Here is a 17,022-nt window from a genome sequence, read left to right on the forward strand (position 1 = left end):
AGATGGATGGCTGCTCCCTTCCTTCTCTGCCCATTTGTTCTATATGGCTGAGGAGGAAGAGAGTAGTCGGCCGTTTGGGAGAGGCTTCTGGCTAGAGGCGCATCCACCGGGAGAAGCATGCTCCAGATGGATAGGCAGGTGGGTGGATGTCCCAGGGCCGCTGCATATGCGCACTGCATATGTAGTGGCTGCACTCACAGTGCGCATGTGCAGCAGCTGCGGGACATCCGCCTGAGCTGCGCCCAGCCAACATGTGGTAGGGAAAGCTAGGAGAGTGACTGGGGCAAGTGAGCAACCGGGTAACCAGGTTGGGGGCATGGCCAGCCAGGGGTCACCACCGGTTCGGTGACCTACACCAAATCACTGCTACTGGTTCACCCGAGGCGGTGCGAACCAGTTGAATACTACCTCTGCACCACAAGACCTTCACTTAACACACTCACACCTGACCCATCACAAGACCCTGGTCTGATATGACCCTCACCTGATGTGATCACCATCACAGGACCTACTGACTATATAAAGCCCTTATAAACAGAACACTGACATCCCTTAAAGTCTGCTGAAGATGTTACCCAGCCTGATAATGAAAAGTTCAGAAACCAACCCACAAGCTCAGAGAACGAACCTCCACCCTCACCCTATACATTGCCCAGATTCACTAGTGAGATTTTCAGACCAGCTTTCATTGAGGCATCAAACACTTTTTGGCTGTCGATTCTGGAAAAATGAATTAATGCCTGCAGAATCCCATAGTTCAGACACAGAACTTTGGGGCCAAAAGAAATCACCAATCTTTAGAATTGCATATGTTGGTAAAAAGAGACAAAATATAATAACTTTATTACACAATTTTATTCTCAGTAACATTTTGCATTTATTTTCATATAAAATGATGTAGGTCAAGAAATGATATACAAACCTTTAAATTCTCTCCTGACACTTGAAAGAAGAGGTTTGTAAGGTATTCATAGCAAATTGTCACTGTGTACAAAAATGTTTATATTAATCTTAGCTGTGTATGTCACACTTTTGAAACGTGACAATTGCTACCTATTTTGTTAATACAGATAACCCTGATAAAGTTGCTTGGCAGAACAAGTTCATTTATCCAATGTTAATAAAATAAACTTTTTATATTTATTGATCTCTAAAATCATATTATCTTCAGTATCGGGATTTTACTGCATCACAAACAACATTGAAGCCCTCCTTTGATTGCATAAAAACAAATCCTGAAACATCACCTGTAGAACATCAAAAAGTTTGTCAACCATGCCATATTCTCACCAGTTTAGGAATGTTTTGGTTATGTAGATCATCATCACCACCATCATCATCATCATACATTCCACGTCAAGCTGTGTAACTTGTTAACTATCCATCTTGTAAATTATATCTATGTAGGAAATCTCTACCAAGAAGAATGCTCATGGTAGTTCGATCCTATGCATCTTCATTAAGAAATTGCATTCTATACAATTGGGCTTTCTATCAGGAAAATGTAGGATTGGAACTTCAATCTGTGTTTATTTCAAAGTAAAAGAAAATCTTGCCAAACGGATAGAATTTTTCATTCTTGTTTTTAGCTGTTATTGCAAGAGTTGTAGAGATAAATAAATCTACAGTTTGTTTTCTGTCAAAAAGACAGCAGATTCCAAATAGCTTTCCAAATACAAGATTGTAATTGCTCATTTTCTATATCTTAACATTGTAAAGTGAATCGAATTGATTGAAAATATTTTATAAAATCTCTGTTGCATCAAGTTTTTTTTTTAATCTTTACTTCAAAAACATTTTATAATGAAGGTGGCTCTATTCAAATATTTAATTCTATAGTGCTATACAGTCCAAGTAAAAATACTTCTATTTAGAATTCAGTGAAGAATTACAATAATGAGGCTCCATAAATATTGCTGCAGTTCAATTACGGTACAATAATTACAAAATATAGAACATCTCTTTACAAATACAAATTATGGTAGATTAGAATTTATTCACAATAATCTCTGCTATATAGTTTTTAACAAACTGTCCTATCTAACTCTACTTTAACCTGGTTGTAAGTGCATTAGTAAAAATGCAAATATTCCAGTGTATTTTGCCCTTGATATGATAGTCATAAAACAGACTATTTTTTAATGATATTTTGCAATGTAAACTGCTGTTACATATGAAAAAAACGCTTTCACCAGTGGATGAAACAATCTCTTGCAAAAAAGAGTTTGATAAAATGTATTAAGGAACTTTTTCAAAAAAAAATAATAAGCAAATTTTAAAATAATATATCTAAGTGGATATGCTGAATGCAGTGGATTTCTGATATGCTTTGTGATCAGAGGTAATGACATCTTTGATTGTCATCACCACAGCCTTCTGAAGACCTTGTTAAAAGTGCCAATCTTTTTTCCACTGAGAATTGTGAACACCCTGGAAGGCAGTAGAACACAATTGGAAGACAACAATCTTTCCACTTGCTCTGTTTTTGTTTTAACACAAACGGGTTAGAATCTTCTTGGTTCTAAAGATCCGCCTTCATTCCCTGATGAGCTCATGACTCTGTAGCAAAGGCCTTAAAGAAATCATTCGAATCCTGATTCATCATACTGGAAACACGTACTAATAAATAAAAGTATGGCTTCCTCACAACATGACAATATCATCACTCATGCAAAACTTGTTTCCTTATTGATTCCAACTAGTGCCTAGCATCATAGAACTATGAGGCACTTCTGTTTGTTTAAAATCAAACATATTTTCCCTCCTCACTAAATACTATAAGGTTGTAATGCATATCATTTCATCAGATAAGTCTTCTTCATATTTTCCAGTATCTGGCTCTTCATCACTAAAGCCAGGACCAAATTCTTGAAGTTCATAATCTTGTCTATTTAAAATAGGGAACATGTCACCATTAGTTCCATTGCTAATGTCTCCATTGAGAAGGTGGCTCGCAGCACTTTCCATCTCATCGATAGTCATGTCACAAGCATCTGCAATCTCATGTTTTGTTGCAGAAACAAACTTTGGGTCCCTTGCATAGTGTCCTAATCCTTCAGATATAAGCACCTGAAAAGGTAACCACATAAACATTGGATTAGCATTATGTTGTCAAAAGCAATGGTGCAGAACAGCAGAAGCTTATAGAGCAAGCCTGGATCTATTGCTGAAGAGATTCTCAAAAGAAGGCAACTAAAGTGGTTATTAGATGAAAGCCTAGAAACCTTCAATATTTTCCAACTCTGTTTTTTTTTTTTAATAATCTAGCAAGGAATTTGATACCACTGATCTCTATTTGCTAGGCAATCAATTACTTGACATAGATCCAAAGGTTATTGATACATGGAAATAGGTGTTCATGCATGTGTAGAATGTATCTGAATGCTCTGAACATTTGCTTTGAACCTCCCACGTCCATTTTTTTTGGCTACACATTTAGAACACAATGTTTAAAAAAGTATATCTTCTATTTTCAGAGCTAAAATTCAAATGACTGCCATCAACTAGGGCATACAGAATTGCCAATAGTAGCCATTTACTTACTAGACAGATTATGTCTTTGTATTTTGAAACTTGAGGACTGGAAAAACTATTATCAAAATGCACAAATGTCATAGGATCATATTTAATGCTTACATATATTATACAGTACAAGCATCAGTGAAATATTAAAGCATTCTCTTTGGGTTAATAAAAACAAACAAATTCAGATCTAAGGTAACTTGGTAAATGACACTATCTTAACCTCTGTACTTCTGGATAAAAATGAAATAGAAGAATAAATCTTCTTTACTCTGTCTGGAAAAGAATATAAGAAAAACCAGTGCATAATTTGAGCTGTGGTGGCACAGTGGTTAGAATGCAGTATTGCAGGCTAATTGTGCTGACTGACAGCTACAAGCAGTTTGGTAGTTTGATCCTGACTGGCTCAAGGTAAATTCAGCCTTCTATCATTCCGAGGTGGGTAAAAAGAGGACTCAGATTGTTGGGGACAATATGCTGACTCTGTAACCCGCTTAGGGCTATAAATGCACTGTGAAGCTATATATAAGTCTAAGGGCTATTTTTCACAATGTAATATGAGAAAACAAAGTATTTATAAAGTCAAATAATACTCCATTTTCAGAGGCTATTTCATGACCGCCTCAGAACAAAGGTCTGAAACACTTACCGCTTCTACCAAACTGTCGGCACTTCTTTGCTTGTCACTATACTTATGCCTAAAATCACTTGGTACAGTCAAATTAGCTGGTGTAAATGTCCGATATGCAATATCAGGGTCATCGGTATACCAGGAGCTCCTATGCAAAGACGGCAAGCTACCATTCATATATTCTGTAGAATCAGGTTGATCAACTTGTATAAGAGGTGTATAATAAAGGACGCGATCCCGGTTAGGTGGTGTAGCCCAGGAACGTGTTGAGCGACTTGGAGAATGCCTATGTACTTTAGTGGCATCCAGACCTGCAACTGCCATGACCTGAGGAAGAGATGAAATGTTCATACCATTCCAAGCTTATAGAGGCAGTGTTTCCTTAAGTATTAGCTGTGAGAAGTCACCAAGCTGCCCCTGCCATTCCAAGTTGCTAGGCTTTTAAAAACTCAAGAGTAATGAAAGGAGGGCAAGGGATAAAGGGACAACAAAATATCTCCCCTCCTTAATGTATTCATACAGGAAACTTTCATTTATTTCTCTTCTCTGGTTCATTAATAAAGCATATTTAAACATGTATTATTAGCAGCTGTTTGTAGATTTGAAAAACTATTTTGGATTTTTGATTAGCATTGGATGTTTCCTGTATTAGGGTACTAGCCTCAAAATCCATTATTTGCTTTTCTGCCCACATGCCCATATGTAACACCATTAATGTGTGCCAGAGACTCTCAAATGAGGTGTCCTAAAATTCTGTTGTTTACCATGGAAGATTAGTTGACTTCTCTCTGCTTTCTTGTTTCATGAGAAATAATGGTAAATTATATTCAGAATTGATTAAGGTTTATATGCACCTTCAATTTAATTATATGAATGTTTATGAATACTGCTTGATACACACAGAAAGACACAGGTATGTAGATACATAATACATTTCCATCACAATATCTATATGTGAGAATTATTCTATCTTTGTTCTCTGACATCTCCAGGATGGGGTTTTAAGTATAATATTTCAAAATATATTTTTGTAACTCAATTAAACTCATCATAAGCAATTTTTAATATGATGGCTTCTTTCCAGATGTTTTTTTAATGGATGTTTGATTTAGGAAAGATAAACAGAATCAGACTGTATCTGCTATTAGTGATTCTGCCCAGATAAAATCTAGCTGGAATACCCAGATTTTTTTCAGGGTTGTTGGTGATGAAATTGTTTTACAACTCGAGTAAAGACCATTTAGTTGCTCAGCTTGTTTCACAGATATCAATACTCAGAACCTGACAAATGTGACAAATAAGGGAAAGTTCTCCTTCTCTTTCTTTGGAGATTTCCCTTATTTTAAAATATGGAAAAAGGGTAACCTATCACCTGATTATTTTTAATACTTCTGATGTAGGGAACCTCAGCTGTCAATTCTAGGCAGCCACTATTCTGTGTCCAACAAAGAGATGGGACCAGGGCCATCTGAGAGTTATGTGCTGACTCTGGAGCTTCCAGAATCTGACATCAGTGAGGGAGAGGACCAGGGGGAGCCTCTTCCCAGTGTATGTGTGGGCAGAGCTGCCAAAAGGCAAGAACAGTTAAGACAAAAGGGGGACTCGGGAGTAAGGCTTGGCCTCTCCCATAAGACATAAAGGAGGAGCAAAGGGACATAAGCCTTTGCAGGAAGCAACTTTGTTCGTTTTGGTTGGTTTAAACTCTGAAGCTCCGTGTTGACTTTGTGCTTCATTTGGACTTGTACAACTAATTGGCAATTTAGTCATTGGCAGCATTTCAAGGGAGATAAAGGTGGGTGCTTATCAGCCTTATCTTGAAAGACTTATCTCTGGCAGACTTCTGTTGGACTATTCATAAACTGTTTGGGACTCATTACGGACTGTGAATGTATATAATTCACAGCTGTTGATATTTTAAAAAAAGTTTTTTGGGAACAGCGTATGATTGTTACTGTCTCAGGAAGCCTTGGTCAGAACAAAGCAGTCTGGTAAGTCCCAATGGCCTTCCTGCACTCATGCCTTGCCACAGCAGACTTGTGTTTGTGCCATCCCTGGCCTTCTTATGCTCATATGTAGCCTGCTCTGGGTCTTGCGAGCCATTCCCTCCAATAGTATCTCCTTCCCACTGCACTCCCATACTCCTTACCTGGAACTCCCACTGCTTCCCATGTATCTTGCTGTCACAATGACAAGCAGGACTGCCAGTATTACCATCATGAAACAATGTGGTGATTTGACCCTGGACTTTTCAACTACATTGCTTAGTGACACTGGTCCCAATTGTTATCCTAACCTAGCTGTATCTGCAAGTTTCAAAACAGAGTTACAAAGTTATGCAGCCAAAGTTAAGCTTTCACTTACCTGCTGTTGCATTAAATGCAGAGGTAAAGCAGTGTGTTGATGAAAGGTAGGGGAGGGTGGTAATTCATCATGACTGCTCTGCCTGCGGAGGCATTCAAAATTAAAGGAAGAGCGGCGATTGGCTGAAATATGAAAAGGTGGAATAGGTTGTTACTGCTTTCTAGAGCTGTCATAGGAGCAGTTGGGTTAATATGTTAAGGTGGAGTTCAAACTGAAGAAGCTTCTTAGATGAGAAGCTAAACTTTTTCAAGGGAAAAAAACCCAAGAAAGTCCAATTGCTTTTTGGAAAGCATATTTGGGACAACCATAACCTTGATGATAAAGACATCCTGACCCTCTGCTTTGCTGCACTGGTGACAAGATGACAGTCCAAGAGGAGCAGAGGCTAAGTTTGTTTTGTTAATACTTGTATGGATGTGTGAGAGATTAATTATTGGTACGAATGGAGTTGTTTACCTTCCAGAAGGCTCTTGATCTGAAGCTCACTCTGTGTTTCCTAGCACTAATTTGTGCTACTGAAATATGGCCATCTTACTACTGTATTTCAGCAGTTTAATTTTGTTCTGGTGGGGGAGCAGCCTTGGAAAGGTTAAGACAAGAGAAGGAAAGAGAATGGTTTGGCTCTCAGAGACTTTTTAGAGCATTCCTATTTCCATCCTTAATTTTGTAGATGGGCAGGCAGATAGAAGAAAGCAAGCAAGATCATGCCATCAGCCATCCAGCCACCAACTTCCAATCTGTGAAGTACTGGAGTATTGGGGAGCACAATGAGATGCTGTATTAATTATTACATCTATTAGAGGTAGAACCTATACAATTATGAAAGCACAAGAAGTAGCTATTTTTTACTTGCCTTCACAGGAACTTCCTTTAACAGGAAGTTTCAACTCTTTATTTGCCCTCACAACTTAGGTTATGAGAAAGTTTCAATTTTTAATCTCACCTTGTAGAAGACAACATCACTACTTCCAGATCTCTATCTAAGACAAATCAGATCATCTTGCTAAAAAGTGTTAATTTCTAAGAAATGCTTGTGTCTTTACTGAAAATCAAAAGTGATATAGGAATGAGTGATGTAAGACTGAGTAAAGTATGGGTCATGTTAAATCGTGGGAATAAGACTCAGGACACCAGCATAGTAACCAGTTGTCTTTACTTCATTCTAGGACTGAGCGCGGAAGAAACTGCGGCAGCCCTTTTACAGTCGGGCTGCTCATGGCTGTGTCCAGTGACAGCTCTTCAATTTTCCCGCCGCCACGGACCGACCAATTGCAGGTAAGTATGTTAATACATAACCACCACCACCACCTGGTCCGGTCCAACCAATCTGGGCCTCGCCTACCATACATAATCACATAGGTAGGCGGGGCTTTTATGGTTTCGACTGAACCTGCGCAGCTCAGTCACGGTTTGGCCTCTGGACTGTTCGGACAGATCTGTTGTTCCTCCCGTCCTTCTTCTTGGAACCTCCTGGAAGGTTGAGTCAGCCATGCCGCTCCCGCCAGGAATTTCCTGGCCGGTTGAGTTGGTTTGGCCACTTCTGCCAGGGGGCACTTTCCCGCTAACCTTCTAGACTTGTTCCTTTCTCCACGATCTGCCTTCTTCCCTGGTCTCAGGTACGTGCTTGCGTTTTCTGACTGGGGCTAATGTTAGTGGTGGTTGTTGTGTGTTTGTAGTTGTTAGGGTTTCTTCTGTTGTTGTTCTTGCTCATGGAGGGTCTCTCCCTCCCTCTCTACTTGTGTTTTGTCTGTTTGAGGGGTCTCCCTCCTCCCCTATGGTTATGTTTGAGGGGGTCAACCCCCTTTTCCGTGGGTCGGTCTGTGTCTCCCCTCATAGCTCTAGATCTGAGGTGGTCTATGTGTCTCTTCCAGCTCCTACTGTCCACGGTGTCTACCCTGTTCAAACAGGGCCCGGTTGTTTGGGTTACCTTCGCTGGTATCCACAATGGTTCCCCCGTAAGGTTTTTTTTGCATATACTGGGTCCCCTGTTTGAAATGTACGGCAGTTACTGGAAGAGTCTGCTGGATTTTCTGGACTATATGGGGTGCAGTCTGTCTGGGTGTGATCTTAGCTTCCTCCCCATTAGTAATTCTGCTGGACTTTTATTTGTTGTGGCACAGGGAGTCATGTGCTGTATGCTTAGTAGCCTATCTATCTTTTTTGTGTTTCCCCTGGCCCAAGCTTTTGTAATGTTTCCTTTGTGTAACTACCATGCATTCATCGCCAGATGTCCCAGTGTTGTCAGTGCATGCCTTATCCCGTGTTGTGCTAAAAATCCCTTGAACGTTGTTGCCGTGAATTGTGGCTCATTGTCAGATACAATTAAATCTGGCAATCCATGTGCTGCAAAAAGTTTCCTGAGCTGTCTAATGACAGCTTCTGTCGTGGTGGAGTGCATGATGCTTACTTCTAGCAATTTGGAGTAAGCATCTATGACTATTAGAAATGTGTGTCCTTTGGTTGGGCCTGCAAAATCAATGTATAATCTTGACCATGGTCCCCTTGGTGTTTCCCATTCATGTTTTGGTGCTATGAGGGGGTGTTGGCCTAGATTCCTGGCAGCGCTTACACGTTGCCACCAAGTCCCCTATTTCCTTATCCATCCCTGGCCACCATACATAACTCCTTGCCCGGGATTTCAATTTTACAATACCTGGGTCTCCCTCATGTAGCCTTTCTAGTATGCTTTTCCTTAAAACGTCCGGTATGACCACCCAATCCCCCCATAGCACGCACCCCTTCAGCATTGAGAGTTCTGTTTGTTTTGGAATGGTTTGGTGGTGTCATCGATCTCAGTGTCTGGCCATCCTTTTCCTACCCAATTTAAAATTCGCACCAGGGTTTTGTCTCTAGTTGTTTCCCTAGTGATGTCTGTTGCTGTTATGGGTAGGTTTTCTAATGTTTCTAGAGGGTCAATGTGGTTGGTGCTGGGTTGTCTTCTATGTCAGGTAGAGGGCAACGGCTAAGCGCATCAGCATGATTTATGTCCTTTCTGGGTCGGTATGTTAATTTGTAGTTGTAGGCAGCCAAGAATTCTAACCACCGCATCATTAGGGGTGACAGTATGTTAGGTGTAGCTTTGTTTCCTGCAATAATGCCCAGGAGTGGCTTGTGATCTGTGACTAGGGTTAAAGTTCTCCCATAGATATATTCGTGGAACTGCTTGATTCTGATGACAGCAGCCAATGCCTCTTTGTCTAGTTGGTTGTAGTTCCGCTCCAGCTTTGACAGAGTTTTTGAATAGAATGCTATGTGTGCTTCTTTCCCATCTGGTAATATGTGGCTGAGGATAGTGCCGACGCCAAAAGGTGATGCATCATAGATTAGGGTTATTGGGAGTGTTTTGCTGTATTGTATTAGCACATGGTCTGATGTAATCAAGTTTTTTATTTACTGGAGTGCCGTTTCTTCCTGTTGCCCCCAGGCCCAGGTTGCTTTCTTGTCAAGCAACCTGTGTAGTGGTTCCACAACGGTTGCTTTCTGTGGTAGGAATATATTATAAAAGTTCATGAGTCCTAAGAAAGCTTGCAGATCAGTTTTATTTGCGGGTCTGGGAGCTTCCTTGATTGCTCTGACTTTATTTTCTGTGGGGTGGATTCATTCACTGTCTATAAGGTATCCTAGGAATTCAACTTTGCTGGTGGCTAATTGGCACTTCTCCTTTTCTGCTTTTAGTCCCGCCTGAATTTACTTAAGACTTCCCTTAGGCGGTCCTGCAATTGTTCTTTGTCCTTGGCTGATACGAGGACATCGTCAAAGTATGGCACCACCCCTTTTATCCCTTGCAATAGACGTTCCATTAAGCTCTGGAACACCCCTGGGGCGACGCTGACGCCAAACTGTAATCTGTTACATTTGAATGCCTCCCCCCATGCATTATGATTGTATGGGCTTCTGCTGTTTTGGGGTCAACGGGTAATTGTTGGTAGGCCTGTGCGAGGTCTAGTTTCGTGAAGATTTCCCCCCCAAGGGAATGTAATAGATGCTGTACCACTGGGACAGGGTATGCGCTTTGTTGGAGCGTGTGGTTAAGGGTTGCTTTGTAATCTCCGCAGATGTGCACAGACCCATCTGGTTTAATTGGCATAACAATTGGGGTTTCCCACTTTGTGTGGTGGATTGGCTCTAGAACCCCTTGTGTGATGAGTTTATCCAATTGCTCATTGATCTTTGGTTTGAGCACGAAAGGAACCCTCCTTGCATATAACCTTATAGGGACTATGGTTGGGTTTAGATTAAAGGGAATTGGGGACCCCTGGTACTTGCCCAGCTCTCCGTCAAACACGTCTCGGAATTCTTCCATCAGGTCTTCTTCCCAGGTCTTGGTAATACTGTTTTATCCCTGTGACTTCAATTCCCAATGGTGCAAACCATTCAAGTCCCAGTAGGCTTGGTTGATTCTGGTCGACTATGGTTAATGGGAGGACTCTGGTGTATTTTTTGAATGTTACCTTGAATTGCCCGGTGCCCACTACTGGTATTTTGTTTCCCTGGTAGTCTTTCTGCGTCAGTATTTGTCTTTCGAGTCCTTCCTGGTTCATATCTGGTATTAGTCTTTTTATAGTGTCCCATGATACCATTGATAAATATGAGCCGGAATCCACTTCCTTCCGACAAGGTTGGCCCTCTATGGTGACCTGGACATATACTTTCCTGGCATTTGTTGTGTTTGAGTGTCCGATGGTCACCGTCTGGTGCATTTCATCTCTTATGTTGCTCGTCTCTTTTCCTCACCTGTTTTGGTTGTCTTGGTTCCTGTTTGTTTCTCTCTCTCTCGGGGGGGAGGGTGTTCCATCTTTGTCTATGGCCATAGTTTTTTCTGGCTCGGCATGCCCTAGCAATATGTCCCTACTGTTCACAATGTTTGCAGATTGCATCTAGGAAACGGCACTCGGAATGTGGATGGTTCCACTCGCAGTTGGCACAACCAAATTCCTTCCTTTTTCCATTCCGGTCCCTTCTGCCATTTTCTGAATGGAGTTGGTTTACCCTTTCACCTTCCTCTTCATCTTCCCATGTGGACTCGATGTCCTCATGGTGGGTTATGGTGGTGTTTTGGGGGGTTTCTGATGGCACATTCATTTTCCACATGGCGGCCACCAATTTCTGTGTTGCTTCTGCTGTGGTAGCATCTTCTATTGCTTCTTTGAGTATTATTTTGGGTTTTGTTAATAATTGGCCTGGTAGTGTAAGATCTCTCAGTCCCAGGACCACTCGGTCTCTTATGGCCTCATCCATGTTTAGGAACTCGCATGATCCAGTGATGTCCCTCAGAATTGCAATGAAATCGCCGATGGTCTCACCTTCTTTTTGGTCATGCTGATAAAATTCATGTCATTTGATGAGGCAGGAAACGGTTGGTGTGTAGTGAGCCCTCAGTATTCTTTCCAGGTCCGGCCAGGCCATCATTTTCACAACAGTGGGTGCTGCTAACACTTTGGCCATCTTGAATATGGCGGGACTGCAATGTGTAAGGAAGACGGCTCACTTACTGTATTTGGATATGTTATTGAGGTCACTCCCTTCGAGGAACATGAGAAATCAGTCAATGTACGATTCCAAGTCTTCGGTTGCTGGATTTAACGGTGCAGGTGGCGTGTTGTTTCCAGCCATTTCGTCTCAATGAGTTGCCGGTGTTTGTCAGTCGCCATGTGCTCGCTGGTTCCCTTTGTCTCAAGATCCCACCTTCGTCACCAGTGTTAAATTGAGGGAATGAGACTCAGGACACCAGCATAGTAACCAGTCGCCTTTACTTCATTCTAGGACTGAGCGCCAAAGAAACCGTGGCAGCCCTTTTACGGTTGGACTGCTCGTGGCTGTGTCCAGTGATGGCTCTTCAATTTTCCTGCCCCCACGGACCGACCAATTGCAGGTAAGCATGTTAATACACAACAGATCAGGCTTCTATGAAAATCAGATTTCTAATCATTATAGTTTTGCAACATTTGTGTTTCACAAGGATCACTTACATACTTTCCTCTCTCCCCTCCTTTTTCTTAATCTGTAAGGGAGAACTAAAAGTTTTCTCTCAAACTTTGAAGAATGAGCTTTGTGCTCATGTGGTCCCGAGGGTTTCTGGCCTAGAAACCAGGAAGTTGTGAATTGTAGACCCTGCTTAGGAATGAAAGCCATCTGAATGACTTTAGGCCAATCTCTCTCTGTCTCTGTCTCATCCCAACCTTCTTCACAGGGTTATTGTTGTGTCTTAAGCATTATTTTATAAATGTCCATTTGAATAGTGCATTGGTTAGCAGGCTGTGCAGCAATGTGGTAGCATGCTGACGGGAGAATTCTGGGAATTGAAGTCCACACATCTGAAAGTTGCTGAGGTTGGGAAAACCTGCTATAGAACATGCACGAATGTGAATGTAGCACCTGTATCCAGCACCTTTTTAGCAGCTACAATTGTTTTCCAGATAAGGCTTGGCTCCTTATAGATATTGCAGAGAAGTGCCAGTATCACACCATGGCACAGCCTTATATCTTACAATGTTATTTTGTTATTATGAATATGTATTTTTCCCAAGTTAAAATTAATTTCAATATTTATTGTGGGGTTTGTGCATTTTTAGTTATTAAGTTCTCTAATTTTCAAAAAGGCTTCTCGGTCGAGATGTGCTATTTTGTTAAACAAAATTAAATATTAAATTGCAGGCATCTGAATTAATTAAAATATGCATCAACTCTAATTTTGGCTGTTGGAGAAAATTAAGGACATATTTCCAGTAGCGTGGGGAACGGCAACTATTGTAAGCAATCCAAATATAAAGATAAAGTAATCCACAATTATTGATCATGTTGTTATTCTGTGAATGAACTCATTCTGCTATTATAGTTGTGTATGAAATCCAACAGTGGTCCTCAGCTATAAAGGAGACATGAGAAGCTACAAGAAGCACCCCGCCCAAAGAAACCCCCCTCCTAGCTTCCTTTCCCTTGGGTCACTGGGATGTCCCCTTTGTATGACATAAACCAAATAAAGTTGAGATCATAGGCAGAGAATACACATGGGTGTAACAGTAAAGCAAACACATCCATGAAGCCAGCTTTTCTAGTGAACTCACATGTAGGTGTTGGAGGTAGCAGCCGTCTCCTAGGAGATCTTTTGGAATCATAATACACGGGTGAGTCATCTTCCTCAAAAAAACCATGTGGGTGATGATAACCCTTTGGCCGTTCAAAATCTAAATCATTACAGTGATATGTGCTATGGTAGTCATGAGAATGCCTAAAGGTAAAGAAACAGATAATTGGTAGTGATCACCATAGAAAACTGAGGGATCCCAAAATTCTTAACTTGCCTAAAATTATAAAGTCTTCCCCCCACCCCAAAGAAAAACAAAACACTGAAATAATTTTTAAGAAGGAAAAGAGTAATAGTAAATAGCCTCCTCGGTCAGGTTCCAGAATTGCCCACCAATCTGGGTCAGGAATGCACAAACTGAATTTCTAAATCTTGTACTCCAATATATCTGGACAGCATTAAATTGATTTAAAGTGATCAACTCATTTTCCAGCAAATTTATTTTGGAGTTATGTTTATATTTCACAGTCAATTTTCTATTTTTAAATATAAATGAGAGGATCTTAGAGAAGCATAGTGGTGGGGGGAATGCACTCTGGTAAATATTTTGGAGCGGTCTTGCTCTTTTTTCTATCCTGCAATTTTGTAACCAGCACTTGTTGCAAGAACTTCCTTCTCTTTACAAGAAACCTCGGTTCCAAGCATCCTGTTTTTTTAAAGTATAGAACTCCTACAACTCACAGGAGATTTGACAGGCCACTTTTTAAAACAGCACACAAATGGGGAAATTGTATTGATCAGTGATTAATAAGGAAAGAGAGAAAATGGCACTGTTAAGTCTGACGAAAAAAATCTACTGAAGAATATGGATCAGTTAGATCCCAAGCATAACCAAAACATGGGAATTTGGTGGGACATTGATAATTTGGTGAGAATCAAATTACACCATGGTTGCAGCATTTTGTTATTTTGTCCGGCTCTTTCTCTTCTATTCTACTGTATCCAGGTATTGCTATGTCCACGATCCAGAATCTTTTTGGTCTTTCTTATCAATAGTTGTTAAGTTGGGGTGTTATGTGGCAAGTGCTTGTCTGCTTGAATTCTAAAGTCCCAGAGCACTTTAGCTTCTTCATTTTGTACTATTATGTCTATTTTATTCTACCGGTTCTTGCTTGCAGGAAAATCGTATTTCTTGAAGGCACTATTGTTGCTACCTTGTCATACTATTGTTTGTAGTCAATCTTCGTGATCTTCTTGAAGCATCTTACTAGGTGGTCCACTATTTCTTCAGCTTCTTTGCAGAGGTAGCATTTACTGTCTCTTCTTGTCAATTATAGCTTTGTATGCATTTGTTCTTAAGGCCTGGGCTTGTGAAGCCAAAATTAGCTCCTCTATTTCTTTTGTCAACTTTCCTGCTTTTAGTATTGCCAGGTCTTGTTGTTATCAGCTTTGCTTTTTTTTTTTTAATGTACTGGACCTGTAATACTCTGTTTTGTCATGTCTCTTTTCTATTCTTCTATTATCTGTTCACAATGATGTGAAGTCACAGCTGCTAATTATTTTGATGGTGTTTTCCTTCATACACCTCAAGTTCTCCCCAAGAACCTGAGATGTGGTAGTGTATCCAGCATAGTATAAGTATGTGTGGATCCAAGCATTGTGGCCTTTTACAATTGACAGATGGAAATATTATCTAAGGGTGGGTTTTTTTGTGTGTTATTATTATTACGCAAATCTATCATGACTCTGTGCAGCTTACAAAATATAACAGCAAAGGCAATAAAATGCAGCATGGTAAAATTCACACACATTAACTACTGTAAAGCTAAAGCTTATGCTCACATGCATAGAATTTAATGACACTTCTAAGTAGATCTATAAATGAGAAGAGGACTGAATTTCCTCCAGGCCCCCAGATGCTATTTGTTTCATCACGTGGAGGATAATGGAAAGCATTGTTCTTTATATCCTCTTAGAAACAGCAGGTCTTTTAGGGTCCTCCTTTCCCCATCATGCAGAAAGGAACTGTCAGGATCTACTCCTGAATCTTGTCAGTCTTCTGCCTTTCTTTTCAAGGTAGGTAAAGCATGAAACAAACAGCCCTATTGAGGGAGTTCTCTCAGGAGTTCCAGCAGAGGTGAGGAGGAACTGGGGCAGGGGGAGGCAGGAAGAGGTGGGACCCACTCAAGGCATTTACAAACTGAATAAGCTATCCTGAGATGTTACAGAAAGATCTCATCTCTGATGTACAAGAGCTGCTACATTATTTTTTTAATGGAACTGAAACTTACCAGTTTTCTGGCAACATACTGTCTTCTTCATAATACTCATCACCACTAAAATATTCCTGATCATCCAGATAGCAATCATCATTATAATAATCTCTAATTTCATGATCTTGTCGACAAATTGTAGGTATATGTCTGTCACCCGATTCTGACCTACAGTTAGAACAGAGATATATTCTTATCACTTTTTATATAAAAAACACTTATGTAAATCCTCCCCTCTCTATTTTTTCCCAAATCCAATTAGCAAGAACTGAAACAGTACTAAAATAAAAGGATTTAAAAGAACAAAAGTAAGGTTGAAAAAAATACCAAAAACATACTTAGGTTGTCCTCAACTTACAACCACAATTGGGATCAGGATTTCTACTGCTAAGCAAGGCAGTTGCTAAGTGAGTCATTCCCATTTTATGGCGTTTTTGTCAGGTTATTAAACAAATCACTGCAACTGAATCATGTGTCATTAATCCAATCCAGCTTCCTCCATTGATTTTGCTTGTTGGAAGCTGTCTAGGAAGGTTGCGAATGATGATCACGTGATCCTATGAGGCTGCAACTGTTAATACAGGACAGTTACTAAGTGCCCGAATTTTGTCATGTGACTGTGGCAATGCTGTGGCAGTTGTAAGTGTGAGGAATGATTGTGAGACACTTTTTTTCAGTGTCATTGTTATTTCAAATGATCACAAAGTGAATGGTCATAAATTGAGACTACCTGTAGTAAAGGTCAACAGAGCATATAATATAATCAAGTAAACTTTACTACACTTCCTATAGACTGAATGCCTTCCTAAAAGAAAATATTCAACCACTGATAAGGAATAATCAATCAGTGGAACAATTTGCCTCCAGAAGTTGTGGATGCTCCACACTGGAAGTTTTTAAGAAGAGATGTGATAACCATTTTTCTGAAATGGCCTGAGCAGGGGGTTGGACTAGAAGGCCTCCAAGGTCCCTTCCAACTGTTATTCAATAAAATCAGCTTGCATACTTGGCCTCCTCAGGTTGAGGAATTAAAGCACTGAGACATAAGAGAAACCTGTCACAGTGGTACCACTCCTTTCTAACTGAACACCTCATAAAAATGTGGTTAAATCCAGTTCTGGTATTTTGATAAGGTCAATAGCTAGTCTTGTAATTCTAGTCCTAATATTGTGCATCAGGATCCATCCCCAACTACACCCAAGCCAAGCTGT

At 40.4% G+C, this 17,022-nt stretch overlaps 1 protein-coding gene across 8 annotated transcripts in view; it reads right to left on the reverse strand.

Moving 5' to 3' along the window:
• Positions 1 to 865: 865 nt before the first annotated feature.
• The window catches only part of CACNA1D (calcium voltage-gated channel subunit alpha1 D), a 236,503-nt gene continuing 220,346 nt past the window's right edge, over positions 866 to 17,022 (reverse strand). For all 8 annotated transcript variants that reach the window (XM_087923877.1, XM_087923876.1, XM_087923874.1 and 5 more), the window contains 5 exons: positions 15,830 to 15,979; positions 13,579 to 13,742; positions 6,515 to 6,636; positions 4,172 to 4,480; positions 866 to 3,069 (listed from right to left, as the gene is read on the reverse strand). In XM_087923877.1, the coding sequence (XP_087780003.1) occupies positions 2,776 to 3,069; positions 4,172 to 4,480; positions 6,515 to 6,636; positions 13,579 to 13,742; positions 15,830 to 15,979 (1,039 nt within the window). In that variant the 3' untranslated portion in view covers positions 866 to 2,775. The remainder of the gene's footprint in view (positions 3,070 to 4,171; positions 4,481 to 6,514; positions 6,637 to 13,578; positions 13,743 to 15,829; positions 15,980 to 17,022) is intronic.

Source organism: Pseudonaja textilis, chromosome 2 (genome assembly GCF_049901715.1).
Source record: "Pseudonaja textilis isolate UNSWEBS1 chromosome 2, rPseTex1.2, whole genome shotgun sequence".
Lineage (NCBI taxonomy): Eukaryota > Metazoa > Chordata > Lepidosauria > Squamata > Elapidae > Pseudonaja > Pseudonaja textilis.